At 40.5% G+C, this 27,440-nt stretch overlaps 1 protein-coding gene across 8 annotated transcripts in view; it reads right to left on the reverse strand.

The window, feature by feature from the left end:
• The window catches only part of LOC100664952 (zinc finger protein 420-like), a 34,869-nt gene extending 16,793 nt beyond the window's left edge, over nt 1-18,076 (reverse strand). For 4 of the 8 annotated variants that reach the window (XM_064280844.1, XM_064280843.1, XM_064280845.1 and 1 more), the window contains exons 1-2: nt 17,516-17,961; nt 8,609-8,846 (exon numbers count right to left, since the gene is read on the reverse strand). Coding sequence is in view for 5 of the 8 variants with exons in the window: in XM_064280840.1 (XP_064136910.1) it covers nt 8,609-8,611 (3 nt within the window). In the remaining 3 variants the exon portion in view is untranslated. The other 4 variants (XM_010593259.3, XM_023552297.2, XM_010593260.3 and 1 more) reach the window with 4 other exon arrangements.
• Nucleotides 18,077-27,440: the final 9,364 nt, after the last annotated feature.

The following is a 27,440-nucleotide window of genomic DNA, read 5'->3' on the forward strand; positions in this document are numbered from 1 at the left end:
ACGCCACCAGGATTTCCGATTTGATAATTATATATGATGGGAATGTGAAAGTTGAAAACAAGAAGGATTGGTCGTTGGAAAATACGGCCTTAGTGACAAACGATGACACAGATCTCATCACAGAATTCTGCAAGACCGTTGACTTCTTCAATGTAAATACCTTTTTTCAACAAGATTAACAGTGACTGTACACATGGACCTCGCCAGATGGAATACAAAAAAATCAAATCAACTACATCAGTGGAAAGAGACAAAGGAAAAGTTCAATATCATTAGTCAAAATAAGGCCAGGGGCCAACTGTAGAACAGACCATCAATTGCTCCTTTGCAAGTTCAAGTTGAAGAAAATTAGAACGATTCCACAACAGGCAAAGTACAACCTTGAGTATATTCCACCTAAATTTAGAGACCATCTCAAGAATAGATTTGATGGGTTTAACACTAATGACTGAAGACCAGACAATATGTGGAATGACTTCAAGGACATCATACATGAAGAAAGCGAAAGGCCATCAAAAAGATAGGAAAGAAAGAGGAGACCAAAATGGATGTCAGAAGAAACTCTGAAAGTTGTTCTTAAATGCAGAGTAGCTAAAGTGAAAGGAAGAAATGATGAAGTACATAGCTGAACAGAAGATTTCAAGGGGCAGCGCAAGAAGACAAAGTATTCTACCAACATGTGCAAACACCTGGAGATAGACACCCAAAAGCGAAGAACATATTGGGCATTTCTCAAGCTGAAAGTGCTGAAGAAGATATTCAGGCCCTGAGTTGCAACAGTGAAGGATTCTATAAGGAAAATATTAAACAATGCAGGAAGCATCAAAACAACATGGAAGGAATACAGAGTCACTGTTCCAATAAGAATTGGTCGATCTACAACCGTTTTAGGATATAGCATATGATCAAGAACTGATGGTACTGAAAGGAAGAGGTCCAAGCTGCACTGAATGCAGTAGTGAAAAACAAGCCTCCAGGAATTGACAGAATACCAATTGGTATGTTTCAACAAACAGATAAAGCACTGGAGGTGCTCGTTCATCTATATCAAAAATTTGGAAGAGTGCTACCCGGCCAAATGACTGGAAGAGATCCGTATTTGTACCCATTCCAAAGAAAGGTGATCAAACACTGTGAAAATTATCGAACAATATCATTAAAATCACACACAGGTACTTTTGCTGAAGATATTCAAAAGTGGTTACAGCAGTACATGGACAGGGAACTGTCAGAAATTCAGGCCGGATTCAGAAGAGGATGTGGAACAAGGGATATCACTGCTGATGTTAGACAGATCATGTCTGAAAGCAGAGAATACCAGAAAGATGTTTACCTGTGTTTTACTGACTATGCAAAGGCATTCCACTGTGTGGCTCATAACAAATTATGGATAACACTGCAAGGAATGGGAATGCCAGAATACTTAATTGTGCTCATGAAGAACCTGTACATAGACTGAGAGGCAGTCATTTGAACACAAGGGGACACTGTGTGGTTTAAAGTGAAGAAAAGTGTGCTTTAGGAGTTGTATCCTTTCACCATACTTAATCTGTATGATGACCAAATAATCCAGGAAGTTGGACTATATGAAGAAGAGTGTGGAATCACGAATGGAGGAAGACTCATTAAAAACCTTCGATGTGCAGATGACACAACCTTCCTTGCTGAAAGTGAAGAGGATTTGAAGCAATTACTCTTGAAAATCAAAGACCACAGCCTTCAGTATGGATTACCCCTCAACATTAAGAACAGAAATCCTCACAACTGGACCAATAAGGAACACCATGATAAATGGAGAAAAGAATGAAGTTGTCAAGGATTTCACTTCACTTGAATCCACAATCAATGACCATGGAAGCATCAGTCAAGAAATCAAATGACATGTTGTACTGGGCAAATCTGCTGCAAAAGACTTCTTTAAAGAGTTCAAAAGCAAAGATGTCACTTTAAGGACTAATATATGCGCCTGACCCAAGCCATGGTGTGTTCAATTGCCTCATATTCATGTGAAAGCTGGACAATAAATAAAGACCGAAGAAAAATTGATGACTTTGAATTAAGTGTTGGCAAAGAATACTGAATATAACAAACAAATCTGTCTCGGAAGAAGTATAGCCAGATTTCTCCTTAGAAGCAAGGATGGCAAGACTTTGTCGCACATATTTGGGACATGTTATCAGGAGGGATCAGTCCCTGTAGAAGGACATCATGCTTGGTAAAGTAAAAGGTCAGCAAAAAAGAGAAAGACCTTCAATGAGATGGAGTGACACAAGTGGCTGCAACAATAAGCTCAAGCGCAGCAATGATCGTGAAGATGGCACAGTACTGGGTAGTGTTTCATTCTGTTGTACACAGGGTTGCTATGAGTCGGAATCAACTTGATGGCACCTAACGACAATAACAAGGCTCTATGTTTCTGTATAGTTCTTCTTGTATTCCGCCTTACGGTTTCCAGAAAAAAACACGGTTTTCCAAGTTCTTTAGGTCAGCCCCTTTCTCCCTAACCAGTATCAGTGAGATAATGTCAGAGATCTCTAATACAGTTAGATTTGAATGTCACAGTCTGATTTCCATCCTAAGATTCACAAATATTCTAAATGATTTTTTAAATTTATATATAATTAATCCTCTGTAACATGTAATACTACAGTTTTGACAAAGGATTAGCCACGTAAACGTCAAGACTGCACCATACAAAACACCTTAAAATGCCCTTGTGTAGCACCATTGTAGTCAACCCCTCCTCTCTCCCAGATCTGTTTTCTATCCCTGTAGTTTTCCTTTTTCCAGAATGTTGTATAAATGGAACTATAAACTATGTACAATCTTGGTCTGGCATCCTTACAAAAAGGCATTTAAGATTCATGTCAGTGCTTTTGTGAACAGCGTATTCTCTTTCTTGCTGAGTAGTATTCCACTGTACTGAGGTACAGCGTTAATTCACCTCTTGAAAAACAAGTTGGTTGTTTCGGTTTTGATGGTTATGAATAAAGCTGCTATAAACTTTGCATCCAGAATTCTGTGTGAACATAAATTTTCAGTTCACTTGAGTAAACATCTTGGAGTAGAACGGCTGAGTCATGTAGCAAGAATATGTTTAACTTAATAAAAAATGGCCAGTTTCCAAAGTGCCGGACTATTTTGCATTCCAACCATGGAATAAAGTTCCTGTTGCTCTTCATCATCACCACCATTTGGAGGCATTGGTATCTGTCTGTTTAGTAATTATTAACAGTTGTGCAGTGATATAGGGTTGCTATAAGTTCGAACTGACTTGACGGCAACAGATTTGTATCTGGTGTTAGTGATATTTTATTGTGATTTGAATTTGCATTTCTCTAAAGAGTAAAAATGTTGAGAATCATTCTATACACTCATTTGCTATTCATATATTTTCTTTGATGAAGCATCTGTTAAGATCTTTTATGCAGTTTTTCAATTGAGCTGCTAGTTTTATTTCGGTATGAAGAGTTTTGTATATATTCTGGACACAGGTTCTTTATCAGATATGTGATTTGTAGATTTTTTCTCCCCATCTCTCGGTTTTCCATTTCCTGGCCATTCTCCTAGCTCTGGGAGGCTATATGACTTTCTCCTGGCTAACGAAGAGAAGTATATAGTCTCTTAAGTGTAATAGGGAACCTGGGGTGGAGAAGGGGAGTGTGTTGACACATCATGGGGTTGGCAACCAATGTCACAAAACAATTTGCATATTAACTGTTTAATGAGGAGCGAATTTGCTACGTAAACGTTCACCTAAATGACAATAAAAAATGTAATATATATGTGTGTATATATACATATGTAACATCTACGAATTCAACATTTTTTAGTTGTACTATTTTGTGTTATCAATTACATTGATCATGTTGTGTAATCACCACCCATAATCATTGCCAATTACCCATCACCATAAACAGTCACTCACTGCTTCCTATACAATGAGTCCTTTCCCCATGTCCTAGTAACCACTAATAAACTTTGGTCTCTCTATACATTTACCTTTTCTTGTTATTTTGTATAAATGAGACAATACAATATTTGTCCTTTTGTGACTGACTTATTTAATTTAGCATAATGTTTTCAAGGTTTATCCATATTGTAGCATGTGTTGGGGGAATGATCTGCCTTTATGCTTCCCATCCAGGCACCCCAAGTAAAGGCCGTAGGCCCAGAGCATTCTCTGATAAAGAGACTGAGAACTGGGTCATCTTTTCTCTCCCAGTTCCTTCTCCTTATCAGAGAATCCTTCCCCCTGTTCTGGGTACACAGTAACTTTCTCTGTCTCTTGCACATGCATGGGCACCACATAGCATCTGGCCAATCCCACTTCTGTATCTTTTCTCAGCAGGGAAGGAACAGGGTCTGTCAGACAAGATTGGGAGCATGCCAGATTGTAAGAGCCAGACTCGAGGGGTGGACTGAAGGGGAAACAGACTTTGCAAGGCTGAACATTAGTGCCCTCATATAGTCTGCTAGTTCACTACCATTTCCTGAGTATTCTTTATGTAAATCCCTGGCATGTAGCCACAACTATCCACTGCCACTATAAAACCTCTGCCCTCCCTCTGTGGGGTACAGAGATCTGCTTTGGTCCTGAGGATGCCAGGGACTTCCTTGTACATTAAGTCTACCTACTAAAATTCCTTTACCACCGTACTGGAGTTGCCCATCTCTGTCTTCAGTCTCTGCACCCTCCAGTTTTGGAGGCAAATTGCAAGTTACTTGTCCATGCCTGGACAGCATTATTTCAAGACTATTTCTCTTTATGCCTGAGTAATATTCCATTTTATGTAGGTACCATGTTTTGTCGTTCCATTCTTCTGTTCATGTATGTTTAGGTTGTTTTCAAATTTTAGTTTCTGTGCATAGTGCTGCCGTGAACATTGTCGTACATGTGTCTATTTCCTTCACTACTTTGATGTCTCTTGGTTATATGCCTGTGAGTGGAATTGTGGCTCACATGGAAGTATGGTTTAGCTTTTGAGAAACTGCCAAGCTGTTTTCATTAGTGGCTGTACCAGTTTGCTTTCCCAGTATCATATCAATAAGAGTTCCAATTTTTTCATATCACTGCTAATATTTATTTACTTATTTTAAATTCGGTTGTTCATTTTTCTGTTACATTATAGATTTTTTAAAATATATTTTGAATACTAGGCCTTTATCAGATATATGGTTCCTGGAAAATTTTTTGCAATCTATACATTGTTTTTCACTTTTTTGATAAAGTCTTTTGATGAACCAAAGTATTTAACTTTTATTAGGTCCCATTTATCTACCCTGGCTTCTGCTGCTTGGTATTTTGTTGTCTTTCCTGGCAATCCACTGTCAAAACCTAGGCTTCACAGTTCCATCCCTATATTTTCTTCTAAGAATTTTATAGATTTAGTTTCCACATTTAGGTCCTTAATCCATATTGAATTGTTTTTCGTGTAAGGCATGGATCCTGATTCATTTCTCTGCATATTGAAAGTAGAGCTTTTCTTCATGATAAATTTGTATTTATATTCATCCACTCACTCATTATTTTATTTACATTAGATGCATGGGCTCTCTAATAACCTGAAAAAGATTCTCTTTCTATTGGAGTATAATTTATCAAACTTCAATAAACAACACTCAAAGACAGAGAAATGACACTCAATGTTCACTAGAAAATGCTGGAATGGCCAAGCGGAGGAGGACAGGACAACAGTGGGGACAGAGTCTCTTTGACACAAAAGGTGGAAATGATTTTACCTTCTGGAGACAGGACATAAATATTGCTTTGAAGACATTGGGAAGGTAGAGCATAGCAGATGAATAAGCCCCACCCCCATTAGCCGACCTGCCTCTTCTCTCAGGGACTCAAGCCACATGCAGCCTGCCAATTCCGGCAGTTGGGATAAGCAGTGGGCTGGTGTGGGCGAAAAGAGCTGGACAATTGGAGGAGTGGCCATGGCTCCTGAGTACCCACTGCAAATGGGTCAACCAGAAATGAGCTCAAGATCTGGGAGCTTTGACCCCTATCACCACCCTTGCATCATTGCCCTCTCACAAGTCAACATCCTAGAACAATCTCCAGGCAGGAAGGAGATGAGATCAGGGAGGGACACACTGTGAGCCCATAAAAACTGACCAACGTCTATCTATTACCACGCTATGAGTCGGAATCCACTTGACGGCAATGGGTTATACAGGGAAACTTTCTGAATTCCTTGTTTATGATATAGTTGACAACAGAATATTTAAAGCATTATTGAAAAACTGAAAGAAATGTAATTTTCAGATATTAATTTTACAAAGTCTTGTGAAAACCCTTTCAGTTTTGTTTAACTTCTCTTAGGCTCAGAAAGGCTTTAATACCTAAACTTTTGATACGTGGATCTTCGAAATTTATTTTTATATTCACAGAAAAAGCTTTGTAAAAGCAAAATATTGGAAATAATCCAAGTGCCCCTTCATGGCAATATGGTTAAAAACAACAAAACTAAGATCAACTGTATCCGGCATTATAGAGTTATGTACGAATTTAGATTTAAGCACTCAGTACTTTTAGAAGGTCTCTGGGTGGCACAAATGGTTTGCACGGGACTACTAACCAGAAGAATGGCTGTGTGAACTCACCCAGTGGTTCTGTGGAGGAAAGCCCTGACATACTGCTTCCGTAAAGAGTAAGGCTAAGAAAACTCTATGGAACTCAGTTCTACTCTGTAATATATGGGGTTGCCGTGATTTGGAATCAACTCAACTGCTACAGGTCTGGAGGGTTTTTGTTTGTTTGTTATGCATTGTCGTTGTTATCAAAAAGAGTCCCTGGGTAGTGCAAGTGGTTAAGGGGCCAAAGGGTGGCAGTATAAACCCACTGAGAGGCACCTTGGACGTGAGGTGTGGTGATCTACTTCCCAAAGGTCACAGCCTTGAAAACCCTATGGAGTGCAGTTCTACTCTGAACACTTGAGGTTGCCAAGAGTAGGAATGGACTAGATGGCAACAGCGAAAAAACATTATGAAAAGATCTCCAGAAACATTTGTTAACTAAAGAGCCAGTGTAAATTCCATGCCACTTTGTGTAGGACAAGGCAAATATAACTTCCTATTTATATGTCCTTGCTTTTACATAAGCACTGGCAAGATGCTTCAGAAAGTAATAACGCTGGCTATCCAAAGGTTGTGGAAGAGGAAAGGGCTGGATGAGAACGACGGTAGGAAGAAGTATTCATAAAGTGTACCCTCTAAGCTCACACTGAATTTTGAACTTTGAAGGTATTATTTAGTGTAAAAACAGTTTAAGTAAACTAAATTATACTTTTAAATATGATATAAATCAAATAAGATATTTAATGCTTTCACCAGGAATTCTCATTTGTAATTACTAAACCATTTTAAAAATTTTGTCATTTGTACCTATTATTAAACTGTCATATATATTTGTGCAAATCATAAGAATGTAAATTAGAGCTATTTCTCTAGTGACCAGGGATATGAAAATCTATACAATCAGTTTACCTCAGCCAGGAGAAATATGATCCTAAAATGGCTAAGCTATTTAACACATTAGAAATTCTGGCATGATTTCTTACATATAAGTCTTTAAGAGTCTACTCAAGATTTAAATAAGCTTTAGAGTCACTTTTACATCAGCAAAAATAGACATTTTTTGACAAGTCTTATAACCACTCAATGGAAAAATTCTCAGTAGAAATACACAAACTAATCTAGAAATTTTATCCCACCCAACGGAAAATGTAAACACAAAAACTTAAACACACCCATCCCATATATGGAGATTCTCCAGCAAAAAAAAAAGAATACTTTTAATTTTACATTGTAATTCAAGACTCTGGAGACTAGTTGAAAATTACAGGGGTTTAATACCAGCTCTATGCAGATATGTGGAAGGACAAGGACGTACATTAGAGAATCAGGCTTCTCACACACCTGAGAACCTCACAGCAAAAGCATTCCCGCTGGAAAAAAGGATGGGTCTGGAGACCCCACACATGACTGAGACAGAATCACTGTCCCCAGTGTCATTCTTTTAGTAACATCATGAGAGCACCAAGCCCACACAGGACCCCATAAACAGAGTCAAGGCCTTCCCCTACTATCCTTCTCCATCCTTTTTATACAGCCTCACACAGTGTGGGAGGTAGAGCTATAGTTTCAGAACTGCACAGAAAAGGCTGCAGTTCCTGGGGAAGCTGTGAAAACAGTTTGCAATGATGGGACAAGGATGGCTCTGGAGGGCTTGGGGCTCAGCCTCCTCAGCCAGAGCTGCTCCAGTCTTCAGGCTCTGGTCAGGAGATTCTGTCACTAACACAGAGCACCAAGGCCCAAAGTGGAGATGGTAATGCCCCATGGTGCCAGCTCCACGGGTCACATTAAAGAAGATGACCCCTGGCATCCAGGACTTCAAAAACCATGTTTGTGTAGAGGAAGGGCTCTGTGGCAGTGGAGCAGGGTCTTAGCATGCCTCTTAGGGCTCAGATACTTGGCCTCCTTTGACACCCTTTTATCTCACTGAGGAACCACAGGGCCCAGAGCACACAGCTAATCTCCCAACAATTCATATCAAGCCTCACCCCCTTATAATAAGAATACCCCAGTTCTCTGTGGTACTCACCATTTCCTTGCTCCAGCTTTTGGAATTCTAAGTCAATGTCTGCTACAAAACCCAAAAAGCCACTTCAGTAAGAGAGATGAGAACAGGAGCAGGGCCACCAGTCATCACTTTGGACACAGATGAATGTTTAGTCGACACAGCCTGTAAGAGCAGTCGAAATCTTTATGATGGCAAGAATATGTAAGATGATACACAGGTGCCTGGACAGGACGACTGCTCCCTTTACCACACGTGGTATCTGAAATGGAAGAAGGATGGGGAGATAAGAGTTCAGTAAGGAGGCAGTGACAGGTTTTTAGCCTTCACCTCTTTCCCTGGGCAGGGCTTCTTCCCAAGCTCAAGGAAATGCTCCACCCTGAGGATATTATATATAAAACACAACAGGCTCCAACCTTCCAGAGCAGATACTTGCATTCTTCATGCAGCTCCACAGGCCTCATTCTTGGGGCAAAAAGATCACAGATGGAGGAATTTATTCCTACCGGAGCAGCACAAGCATTCAGGCCTGGCCAAGTTGCAAAACCTGAACCTGATTTCCTCCAGTGAGTCAGGAGTCTACGGCTGACATTGTGGGTTCCGCTATGTAACTTGGCCCCTTGTAGATCAAGACGCACACTGTTATTTGATATAACTTAGGTGAATTTTCAGGGACAACATATTTATCAAGTTTGGTCAATGAACTCAACATGCTTCCTTGACTTTTAATTATGTGCAGTTAAAACCCTTCTGTTGTGCCTTGTTTTGCTTTCCAAATATTCAACTCATTTATGTTCTTGTGTTGTTACATGCCATTGAGTCGATTCCAACTCACAGCAGCCCTGTATACAACAGAACAAAGCACTGCCCTGTCCGGCACCATGCTCTTTATCGTTGCCGTGCTTGAGCCCATTGTTGCAGTCACTGTCAATCCATCTCGTTGAGGGTCTTCCTCTCTTTTGCTGACCCCTCTACTACACCAAGCATGATGTCCTTCTCATTTATGGTGTTATAATGTATTGCCGTGCAGTGAATTGCTTTTATCTTTCTAGCACGGTCTTGTTACTCCCACAGAATGACTGGCCGGGACTATGCATGTAATGTGTGTAAAACCCTTGCAGGGATTGGGCAGAAACTACATAAATAAAGTCCTGTGGCCTACCAAGGTGACTGGTCAGTTTTGACATTCTGCTAGGTTTAAAAGAGTCAATTCCACAGAGGTTGAGGGGGACCTCACTACCATAAGGAAGAGTCAGGACTGGAGCACATCCTTTGGACCCCAGGTCCCTAAGCTGAGAACCTCCTAAACCCAGGACAAAGACAGCTGTAACAGTGAAGACCGCAAGACCCTGCTAGAGACAGTACGGCGGAAGCAACAGTGGTGCAGAAAAGGGAACAGCGAAAATGGTGTGCAAGCTGTCCTGACTGACAAACTGTATTCTGGATTGTATCCAGTTAACTCCAAATTAATCCTGATTCTGAACTGCAACTGGTTACTCCCCTAATAAACCCCATTACCATAAATATGGTCTGTGAGTTCTGTGTGGCCACTGCAAGGAGTTATCGCACCCAGCAGAAAACTACAGAATGCTGTGGGAGAAACAACTGATGTCAGAACTGGTAAAAAGGCTGGAGAGCTGAAGTATGTCTGATGTTCACCTCTTAGCGATCAGCTTTGGGCCGATGCAGGTTATTCTTATTCCCTTTCCTGAACTAAGACAAGGTCTGATACTACCAGATTACATTTGAGATCAAACACTATTTTTCTTACATATTTTGCGTAAACATTTGTTTTTGCCCCTCAAGTTTTGCTTTTTTTCTTTGATCTTGGGCCATAACACCAGCAGTCCCCAAGCTTTTTAGAAATCTGGGAGGACTCCACAACACTCTCTTTCATCTGTATAATAATTGGTCAAACAATAAATCAGAAAATCATTTACTTTTCTCTAAGGAGCAGTCTCTCGCTTCAGTTCCCTTTCTTTCTACCCACTTACCCACATGCCAAACTCCTACTCTTAATTATTGCTCTCAGTGTAAATGTTTTCTCTCTATCTCGCATGATCTTTATACCAGTGTTTCTCCTTTAATAACTATCTCTCCTTTTATTAATTTGTCTAGTAGCACATACAGATGGAAGGGATACACAGAGTCATTATACCAAAAAGAACTGGTTGACATTCAGCCATTTCAGGAGGTAGCATATAGTCAAGAACTGATGGTGCTGATGGAAGAAGTCCAAGCTGCACTGAAGGCATTGGTGAAAAACAAAGCTTTCAGAATCGACGAAATAACAATGGAGATGTTTCAACAAATGCATGCTGCGCTGGAGGTGCTCACTCATCCATGCCAAGAAAATTGGAAGACAGCTACACAGTCAAGTAACTGGAAGAGATCCATATCTGTACCCATTCCAAAGAAAGGTGACCCAACAGAAGAAGGAAATTATCAAACAATATCATTAATATCACAGGCAAGTAGAGTTTTCCTGAGTATCACTTAAATGCCGCTATAGCAGTACATGGTCATGGAACCACCAGAAATTCAAGCCAGATTCAAAAGAGGACATGGAACAAGGGATATCATTGCTGGTGACAGATGGATCATGGCTGAAAGCAGAGAATACCAGAAAGATGTTTACCTGCGTTTTACTGACTAAGCAAACACATTCCACTGTGTGGCTCATTACAAATTATGGATAACAGTGCAAAGAACGGCAATTCCTGAACACTTAATTCTGCTCATAAGGAACCTGTACATAGACCAAGAGGCAGTTGTTCTGGATACTGCGTTGTTTAAAATCTGGAAAGGTGTGCGTCAGGGTTGTATGCTTTCATCATGCTTATTCAATCTGTATGCTGAGCAAATAATCTGAGAAGCTGGACTACATGAACTGGGTATGAAGATTAGAGGAAGACTCAATAACAACCTGGGATATGCAGATGACACAACCTTGCACGAGCAACAAAAGACAACATAAACCGGACTTCATCAAATTAAAAATTTTGTGCATGAAAGGACTTTATAAAAAAGTGAAGAGACAACCTATAGAACATGAGAATATATCTGGTAATCATATATGATATGGATTTAATATCCAGGATATATAAAGAACTCCTACCACTCAACCGCATAAAAACAAACAAATCATTTTAAAAATGGATACAAAACTTAAGACATTTCGCTGCAGATACACAAATAGCCAATAAGCACATGAAAAGGTGCTCAATGTTATTAGTCATCAAAAAATGCAAATCAAAACCACAATGAGATACCTACCACCTCACCCCTACCAGGATGGCTGCTCTCAGAAAAACAGAAAACAAGACGTAGGGAGAAATGTGGAGAAATTGTTGCTGGGACTGTAAAATGGTACAGCTTCCATGGGAAATAGCTTGGTGGTTCTTCAAAAAGTTAAACATACAATTACCATTTGACTTGGAAATTTCCATTCCTAGGTATATACCCAAAAGGCTTGAAAGCAGATATACAAACAGATACTTTTACACCAAATGTTCACTGCAGCACTATTAATTAACAGCCCAAGTGTGGAAAGAATCCAAATGTCTATCAACAGATACATAAACAAAATGTAGTATATCTATACCAAACCCGTTGCTATTGAGTCTATTCCAACTCATATGGACCCTATAGGACAGAGTAGGTAAAACTGCCCCATAGTGTTTCCAAGGCTGTAATCTTCACAGAAGCAGACTGCCACATCTTTCTCCTGCAGAGGGACAGGTGGGTTAGAACCACTGACCTTTTGCTTAGCAGTCAAGCGGTTAACAACTGTGCAACCAGGGCTCTTATTATTTAGTCATAAAAAGAAATGAAGTACTCACAAATGCTGCTACATAGATGAACCTTGAAAATGCTACGCTAACCAGAGTGGAGGCACAATGAGAAGAATGTCTCCGGTGTCACTGAACAATTTACGTAGAAACTGTCAAATGGGGACCTATTTTGCTGTGTAAACTTCCACTGAAAACTAAATGTTATTTAAAAAATAAAAAACAGCCAGAGTAGTCAAAATAGCCTGGTACTGGTACAACAACAGATACATAAACCAATGGAACAGAATTGAGAATCCAGACATAAATCCATCCACATACGAGCAGCTGACATTTGGCAAAGGCCGGAAGACAGTTAAATAGGGAAAAGACACTCTCTTTAACAAATGGTGCTGGTGTAACTGGTTACCCATCTGCAAATAAATTAACCCAAGACCCATACTTCACACCATGCACAAAAACTAACTCAAAATGGACCAAAGACCTAAATATAAAATCTAAAACGATAAAGATAATGGAAGAAAAAATAGGGACAATGCTAGGAGCCCTAATACATGGCATAAACAATGCAGAAGAGAAGCTAGATAACTAGGAGCTCCTAAAAATCAAATACCTATACTCATCCAAAGACTTCACCAAGAGAGTAAAAAGATTACCTACAGACTGGGAAAAACTTTTTAGCTGTGACATTTCTGACCAGCACCTGATCTCTCAAATGTACATGATACTGCAAAAACTCAACAACGAAATGACAACCCAATTAAAATATGGGTAAAAGATACGAACAGGCACTTCACTAAAAAAGACATTCAGATAGCTAACAGATACATGAGGAAATGCTCATGATCATTAGCCATTAGAGAAATGCAAATCTAAAACTACAATGAGATTCCATCTCACTCCAACAAGGCTGGCATTAATCCAAAAAACACAAACTAATAAACGTTGGAGAGGCTGTGGAGAGACTGGAACACTTATACACTGCTGGTGGGAATGTAAAATGGTACAACTACTCTGGAAATCGATTTGGCACTTCCTTTAAAAGCTAGAAATAGAACTACCATACGATCCAGCAATCCCACTCCTTGGAATATAACCTAGAGAAGTTAAGAGCTGTGACAGGAATAGATATATCCACACCCATGTTCATTGCAGCACTGTTTACAATAGGAAAAAGATGGAAGCAACCAAGGTACCCATCAACGGATGAATGGATAAATCAATTATGGTATATTCACACAATGGAATACTATGCATTGATAAAGAACAATGATGAATCCATGAAACATTTTATAACATAGAGGAATCTGGAAAGCACTATGCTGAGTGAAATTAGTCAGTTGTGAAAGGACAAATATCGTGTGAAACCACTATTATAGGAACTCAAGAAACAGTTCAAACAAAGAAGAAAGTATTTTCTGATGGTTGCGAGAGGGAGAAGGGAGACGGGTTTTCACTAATCAGATAGTAGATAAGAACTATTTTAGGTGAAGGGAAAAATAACACACAATACAGGAGAAGTTAGCACAACTGGACTAAACCAAAAGCAAAGAAGTTTCCTGAATAAGCTGAGCGCTTCGAAGGCCAGCAAAGCAGGGGTGGGGGTTTGGGGACCATGGTTTCGGGGGACATCTAAGTCAATTGGCATAATAAAATCTGTTAAGAAAACATTCTGCATCCCACTTTGGAGAGCGGCGTTTGGGGTCTTAAGCAGTACCAAGTGGCCATCTAAGATACATTAATTGGTCTCAACCTACCTGGACCAAAGGAGAATGAAGAACCCCAAAGACACAAGGTACTTATGAGCCCAAGAGACATAAAGGGCCACATAAGCCAGAGACTACATCAGCCTGAGACCAGAAGAACTAGATGGTGCCCAGCTACAACCGATGACTGCCCTGACAGGGAACACAACAGAGAACCCCTGAGGGAGCAGAGCAGTGGGATGCAGACCCCAAATTCTTCTAAAAAGACCAGACTTAATGGTCTGACTGAGACTAGAAGGACCCCAGAGGTCATAGTCCCCAGACCTTCTGTTAGCCCAAGATAGGAACCATTCCCAAAGCCAACTCTTCAGATAGGGACTGGACTGGACTATGGGATAGAAAATGATACTAGTGAAGAGTAAGCATCTTGGATCAAGTAGACACATGAGACTATGTGGGCAGTTCCTGTCTGGAGAGGAGATGAATGGGCAGAGGGGGTCAGAAGCTCACGGAATGGACATGAAAAGAGAGATAGGAGGGAAGGAGTGTGCTGTCTCATTAGAGGGAGAGCAAATAGGAGTATATAAACCAAACCCGTTGCTGTCGAGTTGATTTTGACTCATAGCGACCCTACAGGTCAGAGTAGAACTGCCCCATAGAGTTTCCAAGGAGTGCTTGGTGGATCTGAACTGCGGACCTTTCGGTTAGCAGCTGTAGCACTTAACCACTTCGCCACCAGCTTCCAGGAGTATATAAACCAAACCCACTGCCGTCGAGTCGATTCCGACTCATAGCGACCCTATAGAACAGAGTAGAACTGCCGCATAGAGTTTGCAAGGAGCGCCTGGCAGATTCAAACTGCTGACCTCTTGGTTAGCAGCTGTAGCACTTAACCACTACACCACCAGGGTTTCCCCAGGAGTATACAGCAAGGTGTATACAGGTTTTGTATGAGAGACTGACGTGGTTTGTAAACTGTGACTTAAAGCACAATTAAAAAAAAAAAGTCTGTACGTATAGTAAGTTAGACACAAAAGGACAAATATTGTACAATCCCACTTGGATGAAATATTTAAAATAGGCAAATGTACAGCAACTAAAGTTTATTACTGATTACTAGAGGGGGATGAGAGGGGAAAAGGGAAAGTAATGCTTAAGAGATGCTGAGTTTCTCTGCTAAGGGTGATGGAAATACCTGGAAACTGATAGTGATGATGGCTGCACAACATGGTGAAAGTAATTAATGCTACTGAATTGTACATGTAAAAGTGTTCGAAACAGGAAAAGATTTTGTTATATATGCTTTTCCACACATACACACAAAAGAGAGCATGAAATGACACTATTACAAAAAGAAATTTCGTTTCTTGGGCTGAGAGTGTGGGTGAAAGGAGGGAAATTTAGACACAGTAGGGATGTAGGGAGGTAAATAGGTATGTCAAAAATTTAATGCCACCCTTAGGAACCCTGGTGGCGCAGTGGTTAAGAGCTATAGTGTGCTATGGCTGCTAACCAAAAAGGTCAGCAGTTCGAATCCACCAGCTGCTCCTTGGGAACCCTATGGGGCAGATCTACTCTGTCCTACAGGCTTACTATGAGTTGGAATCAACTTGATGGCAACAATTTTTTTTCTTTTATAGGCCATGCTAACATAAAGAAATAAAATCAGATTTGCCCAACTACAATGTGTAAAAAATGGACTTTTGAGATAAATGGCTCTGGATGACCTGGTTAATAATATGGAAAAATAATAACAGGACTACTTCCATTAAAAAAAAATGTGGTGAGTTATAACTGTAAATAGTAAAAAGTAATAATAATACTAATGACACTGGCATTAGCAATGATTTCACAAACAGAACACTTAACTTTAAATACTTAAAATTTCTGAAATATAAGCAGTTGCTGCTAAACTCTTTAGCATCTACATATTTTTTCCTATCTTTTGTTCTATGTAAAATATCCTTTTCTTTTATATTCAAAGCATTTGATACATATGTCACCTTCATTCTACATTTACTTGGTTAAAAAAAACATATTCTCTAGTTATATTAAAGATGCCACACACACTATTTACTCATCAACTTATGCTTCTTCATGTTGCAAATTATCTATTATAAATCACGACTTCCTAACAGTTGCATATTTCACATTTATTTCAGCAAGAGTACTTTGTAAAATAATTACTACAAAAGAGGAGGTACTTTCTGCAACATCGTAGAAATCTCATCAATTCTTCCTCCACTGACCTTCTAGAATCCGCTCAGGTGTTCTGATTAGTTTCATCACACATGCCTCCCACATTGCCCTCATTCTCAATATATGCTGCTGTGATGTTAAGAATATGCACAGCTTTTGCTGTAAAAAGTCATCAACCTATTAAAAAGTGTGTTGCAGAAACTGTGGTTGAATCACCGGCATCCAACAAGGATTCTACCTCAGCAAAATCTTAAGATCTTGGACACACTGGCTGTGTGACCTCTATAAATTGCTCATTGCTATGTTAAGCTTGTTCAGCTAAATCACACTTGACTTTTGATGAACTATGACTGGCCATACTCTCATGCAATCCTGACGAAAATGTCTGCCTTACAGCCAAAGAAATTCCTCGAAATGTGCCTCTTACTAAATATTTTTCCTCCTGCAACTGGGATAAATATGGTCCTAAACAGGCTGCCAACCCTTCCCCCCCCAAAAAACCAAACCCATTGCCGTCCAGTTGATTCCAACTCATAGCGACCCTACAGAACACAGTAGAACTGCCCCATAGAGATTCCAAGGAGCCCCTCGTGGATTTGAACTGCCAACCTTTTGGTTAAGCATCCCTAAAAAAAACCCAGGGCCTTCGCATCCCAGTGCTAAGCATCCCCAGCTCTTAAAAAGACCTCTTTAAAGTGTTAAAAAGCGAAGATGTTACCTGAGGACTAAGGCGCCCTGACCCCAAGCCATGGTGTTTTCAATCGCCTCATATGCAAATACGAAAGCTGGACAATGAATAAGGAAGGCAGAAAATTGATGCCTTTGAATTATAGAGGCCTATTTTTTATTGGAGCTGGGGAAACTGGTGGCGTGGTGGTTAAGTGCTGCGGCTGCTAACCAAAAGGTAGGCAGTTTGAATCCGCCAGGCGCTCCTTGGAAACACTACGGGGCAGTTCTACTCTGTCCTATAGGGTCGCTATGGGTCGGGATCGGCTCAACGGCAGCGGGTTTGGTTTTTGCGTTATTGGAGGAGGTGGAGCCCTGGTGGCCCAGTGGCTAAGCGCTATAGCTGCCAATCAAAAGGTCTGGGAGTTCAAATCCACCAGCCGCTCCTTGGAAACCCTGTGGGGGAATTTCTACTCCGTCTTATACGATCGCTGAGTTGGAATCGACTCAATAGCAAAGGGTTTAGTTTACTGGAGGAGATAGGAGCAAAGCGTTTAGATTCTAATTACCCTGGGGTTCCATGAGGCCCGAGAATCTGCATTTCTCACAAACTCCCAGGTGTAGATGCCGCTGCTAGCCTGGGAACCGCACTGTTGATTAACGAGGATTTACACGATTTTACCTGTGAATGCACCGAGAGCCCCACGCCCAGCCCACCACTTCTACCTTCCAGACCACGGCAGGTAGAAAGCAGCTGCAGGTAGAAAGAGTGGGCCGGGCTCTCTGAGAAGTCGGCGGCAGGAAAGAGGCGGCGGCAGCGGCTGCGACAGCGGCAACGATAGGGAAGCGGATGCGGCGGCAGCAGCAATAGCAGGAGCCGCAGGAAAGCGACCGGGTGGCAGGATAGCGGCGGCGGCGGCGCCGACAACAGGAGGCCCCGGGCACAGCCAGGCTAGAGGAAGTCAGGCCTGCGCAGGAGAGCAAGAGAAGCGCCCTCAGCCCGGCCGGCTGCACGTAATACCTGATCAGGCCGGACTCACACAGACGCGAAACCCACATCACGCGGAAGCAAAAGCGCGAGCAAACGTGGCTACTGGCATGGACGTGCACTTCCGCTTCCGGTTTCTGGGACTGTGAGACCGAGTTGTGTTCCCTGAGTTGACCAAAAGGCGCCACCCAGTGACAGGGGTGTTCAATGACTGTATCTGGAATTTGAGATCTGTGGAGGCAGTCTTTAGGACAACCCTGGTGGTGTAGTGGTTAAGTGCTAGGGCTCCTCACTTAAGGGTCGGCAGTACAAATCTGCCTTTGGAAACTCTATGGGGCAGTTCTACTCTGTCCTATATAGGGTCGCTATGAGTTGGAACCCACTCGGCGGCAATGGGTTTTGGTTTTTGCTGGGTGGGGCCACGCCGTCTTTACTTCCTTTATGGCATCCCTTCTGTTACTATTGGCATAAATGTTTTGCCACCAACTTTTTATGCCTCTGGACCTCAGATGTAAGGCGTATTCCAGGACTAATAAATTTAGCGTCAAGGTGGGTCCGTTTTGAAATGCGTGAAGCTTTGCAGACATGAGTCGTAGCCTCACTGTTGTGTGGGTTGAACATTCTATTAGGTGATACTTCTTGGATGTGTTAGTTTTGTAAACTTTTGTCCTTTATTTAAATCTTTATTTGTGTGAGATAAGGCTTGAAAGCATAATCATGGCTTCCTGTGTGATAGTTGGGGGGCCCTGGTGGTTTTGTTGTGGTTTTTGTGTGTCATATTTGGAAAACCAGAGGTTCCCTATGTAACCTAAAGGAAAGGTGCCTGCAATAAATTTTCTGTATACTTCTCATTGGACTATTGTCACACCACAGATCGGTGGCACCATAGTGCCACTAGTTTCAGAGGTGGAGTGTATTGCCAGGTCATATTTCTCAAAATCTATATTAACAATAACAAATTTAAACACACTCAACTAGTAATCATACATTTCAATACTGAACGTACCATCGAAAAAATCTTTTTTCTTTTTATATTTTTATTGTGTTTTAAGGGAAAGTTTACAAATCAAGTCAGTCTCTCATACAAAACCTTATATACACCTTGCTATATACTGCAGGAAACCCTGGTGGCATAGTAGTTAAGTGCTCCAGCTGCTAACCAAAAGGTCAGCGGTTCAAATCCACCAGGTGCTCCTTGGAAACTCTATGGGGCAGTTCTACTATGTCCTATCAGGTTGCTATGAGTTGAAATCGACTTGACGGCAATGGGTATGTATGTATGGGTATATATGCCTAGTTGCTCTCCCCCTAAAGATACAGCAGATTCCTTCGCTCCACCCTGTGTTTCTGTGTCCATTCAGCCAGCTTCTGTTCCCCTCAGCCTCCACATCTCCCCTCCAGACAGGACCTGCACACATAGTCTTATGTGTCTACTTGATCCAAGAAGCCCACTCCTCACCAGTATCATTTTCTGTCCTATACTCCAGTCCAATCCCACTCTGAAGAATTGGCTTTGAGAATGGTTTCTGTCTTGGGCTAATAGAAGGTCTGGGGACCATGACCTCTGGGATCCCTCCAGTCTCAGTCAGACCATTAAGTCTGGTCCTTTTACCAGAATTTGGGGTCTACATGCCACTGCTCTCCTGCTCCTTCAGGGATTCTCTGTTGTGTTCCTTGTCATGGCAGTCACTGGTTGTAGCTGGGCACCATCTAGTTCTTCTGGTCTTAGGCTGATGTAGTCTCAGATTTATGTGGCCCATTCTGACTCTTGGGCTTATACTTACCTTGTGTCTTTGGTGTTCTTCATTCTCCTTTGCTCCATGTGGGTTGAGAACAATTGTTGCATCTTAGATGGCCACTTGCTAGTGTTTAAGACACCAGACGCCACTCTCTGAAATGGGATGCAGAATGTTTTCTTAATAGTTTTTATTATGCCAATTGACCTAGATGTCCCCTGAAACCATGGTCTGTAAACCCCCACCCCTGCTATGCCTTTGAAGCATTCAATTTATTCAGGAAACTTCTTTGCTTTTGGTTTAGTCCAGTTGTGCTGACCTCTCCTGTATTGTGTGTTGTCCTTCCCTTCACCTAAATTAGTTCTTGTCTACTATCTAATTAGTGAATCCCCCTCCCTCCCCCTCCCTCGCTCCCTCCACCCCTCGTAACCATCAAAGAATATTTTCTTCTCTGTTTAAACTGTTTCTTGAGTTCTTATAATAGTAGTCTCATACAATATTTGTCCTTTTGCAACTAATTTCACTCAGCATAATACCTTCCAAATTCCTCCACGTTATGAAATGTTTCACAGATTCATCATTGTTCTTTATCGATGCATAGTATTCTATGGTGTGAATATACCATAATTTATTTATCCATTCATCTGTTGATGAGTACCTTGGTTGCTTCCATCTTTTTCCTATTGTAAACAGTGCTGCAGTGAACATGGGTGTGGATATATCTGTTCCTGTCACAGCTCTTACTTCTCTAGGTTATATTCCAAGGAGTAGGATTGCTGGATCGTGTGGTAGTTCTATTTCTAGCTTTTAAAGGAAGTGCCAAATCAATTTCCAGAGTAGATGTACCATTTTACATTCCCACCAGCAGTGTATAAGTGTTCCAGTCTCTCCACAACCTCTCTAACATTTATTAGTTTGTGTTTTTTGGATTAATGCCAGTCTTGTTGGAGTGAGATGGAATCTCATTGTAGTTTTAGATTTGCATTTCTCTAATGGCTAATGATCATGAGCATTTCCTCATGTATCTGTTAGCTACCTGAATGTCTTCTTTAGTGAAGTGCCTGTTCATATCTTTTGCCCATATATTACTTGGGTTATTTGTCTTTTTGTAGTTGAGTTTTTGCAGTATCATGTAGATTTTAGACATCAGGTGCTGATCGGAAATGTCATAGCTAAAAAGTTTTTCCCAGTCTGTAGGTAATCTTTTTACTCTTTTGGTGAAGTCTTTGGATGAGCATAGGTGTTTGATTTTTAGGAGCTCCCAGTTATCTAGTTTCTCTTCTGCATTGTTAGTAATGTTTTGTCTACTGTTTATGCCATGTATTAAGGATCATAACGTTGTCTCTATTTTTTCTTCCCTGATCGTTATCATTTTAGATTTTATATTTAGGTCTTCGATCCATTTTGAGTTAGTTTTTCTGCATGGTGTGAGGTATGAGTCTTGTTTCATTTTTTTTTTGCAGATGGATATTCAGTTATGCCAGCACCATTTATTAAAAAGACTATCTTTTCCCCATTTAACTGACTTTGGGCCTTTGTCAAATATAAACTGATCATATGTGGATGGATTTACATCTGGATTCTCAATTCTGTTCCATTGGTCCGTGTATCTGTTGTTGTATCAGTACCAGGCAGTTTTGACTACTGAGGCAGTATAATAGGTTCTAAAATCGGGTAAAGTAAGGCCTCCCACTTTGTTCTTCTTTTTCAGTAATGCTTTACTTATCCGGGGCCTCTTTCCCTTCCATATGAAGTTGGTGTTTTGTTTCTCCATCTCATAAAATGTCACTGGTATTTGGATCGGGATTACATTGTATCTGTGAATCCCTTATGGTAGAATAGTTGTTTTTACAATGCTGAGTTTTCCTATCCATGAGCAAGGTATGCTTTCCACTCATGTAGATCTCTTTTGGTTTCTTGCAGTAGTGTCTTATAGTTTTGTACAGGTCTTTTACATCTCTGGTTAGATTTATTCCTAAGTACTTTATCTTCTTAGGGGCTATTGTGAATGGTATTGATTGGGTGATTTCCTCCTTGACGTTCTCTTTGTGTAGAGGAATCCCACTGATCTATGTATGTTTATCTTGTAACCTGGTACTCTGCTGAACTCTTCTATTAGTTTCAGTGGTTTTCTTGAGGGTTACTTGGGGTTTTCTGTGTAAAGATCATGTCATCTGCAAATAGAGATACTTTTACTTCTTCCTTGCCAATCTGGATGCCCTTTATTTCTTCATCTAGCCTAATTGCTCTGGCTAGGACTTCCAGCACAATGTTGAATAAGATTGGTGATAAAGGGCATCCTTGTCCGGTTCCCGATCTCAGTGGGAATGCTTTTAGACTCTGCCCATTTAGGGTGATGTTGGCTGTTGGCTTTGTATAAATGCCCATTATCATGTTGAGGAATTTTCCTCCTATTTCTATTTTGCTGAGACTTTTTATCATGAATGGGTGTTGAACTTTGTCAAATGCCTTTTCTGCATCAATTGATAAAATCATGTGATTCTTTTGTTTTATTTATATGATGGATTTCATTAATTGTTTTTCTAATGTTGAACCACTCCTGCAAACCTGGTGTGAATTCCACTTGGTCATGGTGAATTATTTTTTTAATAATGTTGTTGAATTCTATTGGCTAGAATTTTGTTGAGGATTTTTGCATCTAAGTTCATGAGGGATCCAAGTCTGTAATTTTCTTTTTTTGTGGTGTCTTTACCTGGTTTTGGTATCAGGGATATGCTGGCTTCATAGAATGAGTTTGGGAATATTCCGTCCTTTTCTATGCTCTGAAATACCTTTAGTAGTAGTGGTGTTAACTTTTCTCTGAAAGTTTGGTAGAACTCTGCAGTGAAGCCATCCAGGGCAGGGCTTTTCTTCGTTGGGAGTTTTTTGATTACCTTTTCAATCTCTTCTTTTGTTATGTGTCTATTTAGTTTTTCTACCTCTGTTTAGGAAACCCTGGTGGCGTGGTGGTTAAGTGCTATGGCTGCTAACCACAGGGTCAGCAGTTCAAATCCTCCAGGCGCTCCTTGGAAACTCTGTGGAGCAGTTCTACTCTGTCCTATAGGGTTGCTATGAGTCGGAATCGACTTGACGGGTTTGGTTTTTTTGGGGGGGACCGTTTATGTTACTTTAGGTAGGTAGTGTGTTTCCAGGAATTCATCCATTTCTTCTAGGTTTTCAGATTTGTTAGAGTATAATTTTTCATGGTAATCTGATATGATTCTTTTAACTTCAGTTGGGTTTATTGTAATATTGCCCATCTCATTTCTTATTCAGGTTATTTGCTTCCTCTCCTTATCTTCTTTTGTCAGTTTGGCCAATTGTTTATCAATTTGGTTAATTTTTTTCGAAGAACCAGCTTTTGGTCTCATTAATTCTTTCAATTGTTTTTCTGTTTTCTATTTCATTTAATTCTGCTCTAATTTTTATTATTTGCTTTCTTCTGGTGCCTGAGGGTTTCTTTTGTTCCTCTCTTATTTGTTCAAGTTGTAGGGATAAATCTTTGATTTTGGCCCTTTCTTCTTTTTGGATGTGTGCATTTATTGATATAAATTGACATCTGACCACTGCTTTTGCTGTGTCCCAAATGTTCTGATAGGAAGTGTTTTCATTCTCATTGGATTCTATGAATTTCTTTATTCCATCCTTAATGTCTTCTATAATCCTGTCTTTTTTGAGCAGGGTATTGTTCAGTCTCTAAGTGTTTGATTTCTTTTCTTACTTTTTCTGTTATTGATTTCTAATTTTATGGCCTTATGGTCAGAGAAGGTGCTTTGTAATATTTCGATGTTTTGGATTCTGCTAAGGCTTGCTTTATGACCTAATACGTGGTCTATTCTAGAGAATGTTCCATGTGCATTAGAATAAAAAGTATAGTTGGCTGGTGTGGGGTGGGGTGTTCTGTATATGTCAATGAGGTCAAGTTGGTTGATTGTGGCATTTAGATCTTCCGTGTCTTTATTGAGCTTCTTTCTGGATGTCTGGTCCTTCACTGAAAGTGGTGTGTTGAAGTCTCCTAATATAATTGTGGAGCTGTCTGTCCCACTTTTCAATGCCGTTAACGTTTGTTTTATGTATCTTGCAGCACTGTCATTTGGTGCATAAATATTTAATATGGTTATATCCTCCTGGTATATTGTCCCTTGAAACATTACAAAGTATCCTTCCTCATCCTTTGTGGTGGATTTAACTTTAAAGTCTATTTTGTCAGAAATTACTTTTGCCACTCCTTCTCTTTTTTGAGCCTTGTTTGCTTGATAGATATTTTTCCATCCTTTGAGTTTTAGGTTGTTTATGTCTCTAAGTCTAAGGTGTGTCTCTTGTAGGGAGCATGTAGATGGATCATGTTTTTTTTAATCCATTCTGCCACTCTCTGTCTCTTTATTGGTGCATTTAGTCCATTTACATTAAGCATAATTATGGATAGGTATGAATTTAGTCCTGTTATTTTAATGTCTTTTTTTTGAGTGTTATTGACTATTTCTTTTTCCCACTTAATTTTTTGTGCTGAGTAGTTTATATATTGTCTTTTCCTCTTATTTGTTGTTGATTTTGTTTCTACTGAGTCTCTTTTCTTTCTTGTATTTTATTTTGATGTGTAGGATAGTTTGTCGCCTATTTTTCTAAATTTAAACCTAACTTTTGTTTCTTTATATCACCTTGTGTTCCTCTCCACATGAAAGATCTGTGACTACATTTCTTAGTTCCTCTTTATTGTTTTAATGCAGTCTTCTCTTACATAATAACATCGCTGTTTCCCTGTTTTGAGCATTTTTTAATCTTGATTTATTTTTGTGATTTCCCTGTCTGGGTTGACATCTGATTGCTCTATCCAGTGTTCTAGTCTTGGGTGGATACCTGATACTATTGTTTTTCAACCTTTAGTATTTCTTGTAGTTTTAATTTGGTTTTTATGAATTCCCTAAACTTCTGTTTATCTGGAAATGCCCTAATTTCACCTTCATATTTGAGAGATAGTTTTGCTGTATATATGATTCTTGGCTGGCATTTTTTTCTTTCAATTCTTTATATAAGTCATCCCATTGCCTTCTTGCCTGCATGGTTTCTGCTGAGTAGTCTGAGCTTATTCTTATTGACTCTCTTTTGTAGGTGACTTTCATTTATCCCTAGTTGCCTTTAAAATTTTCTCTTTATCCTTGGTTTTGGGAAGTTTGATTATAATATGTCTTGGTGACTTTCTTTTAAAATCTACCCTATGTGGAGGTCAATGAGCATCTTGGATAGATATCTTCTCATCTTTCACGATATCAGGGAAGTTTTCTGCTAATAAATCTTCAACACTTTTCTCTGTATTTTCTGTTGTCCCTCCCTGTTCTGGTACTCCAATCACTCGTAGGTTATTTCTCTTGATAGAGTCCCACATGATTCTTAAGGTTTATTCATTTTTTAAAACTCTTTTATCTGTTTTTTCTTCAAATGTATTGTTGCCAAGTGCTTTATCTTTCAGTTCTCTAACTCTGCCTTCCATTTACTCAATTCTGTTCCTCTGACTTTCTATTGAATTGTCTAATTCTGTAATTTTATTGTTAATCTTCTGAATTTCTGATTGCTGTCCATCTATAGATTTTTCCAGCTCATTAAATTTTTCATTGTGTTCATGAATAAGCTTTTTAATTTCTTCAGCTGCTTTATCTGTGTCTTCCTTGGCTTGTTCTGCGTATTGCCTGATTTCCTTTCTGATGTCTCGAAGGGTTCTGTATATTAATCTTTCGTATTCTGAATCTGGTAATTCCAGGATGGCACTTTCATCTAGAAGATCCCTTGATTCTTTGTTTTGAGAGTTTGTTGAAGTGATCATGGTCCATTTCTTTGTGTTATTTGTTATTGCCTGTTGTCTCTGAGCCATCTATAAGTTATTGTATTAGTTTATTTTATGTTTGCTTACTGTATTGTATCTTCTTGCTTTGTTTTGTTTTGATATGTCCAAATGGGTTCCTTGAGTGAGCTAGCTTGATTATTTTCACCTTTGAAGCTCTGATGTCCTGTCCCCAGATGGCTAGAGTTGTTTTCAGGTATATCAGTCTAGAAGTCCTTTTACGTTTCTAGTATGGATTCAGCTCAGGTGTCCAGGTAGCTGATCATCAAGTGTGTGGTACAGGCTCTGTCCTACATTCTTAGAGGGGCAGGGGTGATTGGTGTAGGTACCTGTATCTGGTTGCAGCAGGGGGTCATGCTCTGAGGAAGGCAGGGGGCTGAGAATCGTCCCTGAAGCATCTCTGAGAAATGTGCATCCCACTTTCCTAGAGCATACAGATGGGTGGGTTCTGCAGACAGACCATGGGCACCCAAAGTTTTTGGTTGTAAGGACTGGGAGTTACCAGTTGTCCTTGGACCCCTGTCATGGGTGGCTGGGTTACCCGAGTGGAGCCACCAGTGCTTAGGCCCCTGATGTGGGAAGGTGAGGACCTTGTTTAATAGGCAAAGTGGTTTCAAACATCTAACACCCAGCTCTCCACCACATAGCTGAAACAGCTGTAGTCTGCCAACAAGGGCCTTTTCTCCTGAAATAGGCCCACACAAGTCCATGCAGGTGGAAAAGGTACTCAAAGTCCACAGACCATTATTCTTGGGCAGGAGCCATTTCTGGCCTGAGCTCCCCTTGTTAGTGGAGCTGGCAAATTATATTTTCCCCAAACTGCAAATTTATTCGTTCTTCAAGGCTAGGAGGATGGCTCTAAGTGCTCAATAAGGCCTATCTCAGGCCTAGGGAAATCAACAACTCCTGAAGCCAGCTTGGGGGTGGGGGGCACCGTAAAATAAACGCAAGTACTTAGCTTTCACTAAGAGCGCCCTTCTCTGGTTTCAGAGGTGTGAATCTGCTGTGTGGCTGGCTGCTTTTCCCTGAGGAAATTGCAGCCAAATGCTAGTACCAGCCGCTGCAGCTGCTCCTGGGAATGGTGCCTGAGGGCTCCCAGTGATTCAGGGCCAGTAACTTCTCTCTGCTTCTGAACCGTCTCTTCCTCCCCCTGCCACTCAGTTCATTTTCTAACTTTGGCTTTGATGTTCAGGGCTCCTAGCTTGTCATAAATATACTTGTTTCACTTGTTTTTTCAGGTCTTTGTTGTAAGAGGGCTTGCCAGCAGCGTCTGTCTATTCGGCCATCTTGGCCTCACCTCCGAAGGATATCATTCTTGGTAGAGAGTCAGAGAAAAAGAGGAAGACCCTCAAAGAGCTAGATCGACACAATGGCTGCAACAATGGACGCAAACACAGCAACAATTGTGAGGATGGCGAACGACCAGGCAGTGTTTCGTGCTGTAATACATAGAATCTCTGTGAGTCACAACCAAGTTGATTGAAACAACACAAATTCCTCATGTTGAATACTTAATTGTTGTTGCTGTTTGAAGTTGAGTCTTTTCAGACTCACGGTGACCCCATATGTTACAGATTAGTACTGCTCCATAGGGTTGTTTTGGCTATAATCTTTACTGAAGCAGGTCTCCAGAACTTTTTCTTCCAGCGTGCTGAGTGTGTTCCAACTGCCAACTTTAGTTTACCAGGCAAGTAGAAAGCATTTGCACCACCAAGGGACCTTACACTTAAGATTAGTACACTCTATACACTTCATTGGGGCCCTGGTGACATAGTGGCTAAGTGTTTGGGTGCTAACCAAAAGGCCCACCAGCTGCTCCTTGGAAGCCCTATGGGGCAGTTCTACTCTGTCCTATAGGTTTGCTAGAGTCAGAATGGACTCAACTTTTCCACCAGGCGCTCCTTGGAAATTCTATGGGGCAGTTCTACTCCGTC

The sequence above is a fragment of the Loxodonta africana genome, chromosome 3 (assembly GCF_030014295.1).
Source record: "Loxodonta africana isolate mLoxAfr1 chromosome 3, mLoxAfr1.hap2, whole genome shotgun sequence".
Classification (NCBI taxonomy): Eukaryota; Metazoa; Chordata; class Mammalia; order Proboscidea; family Elephantidae; genus Loxodonta; species Loxodonta africana.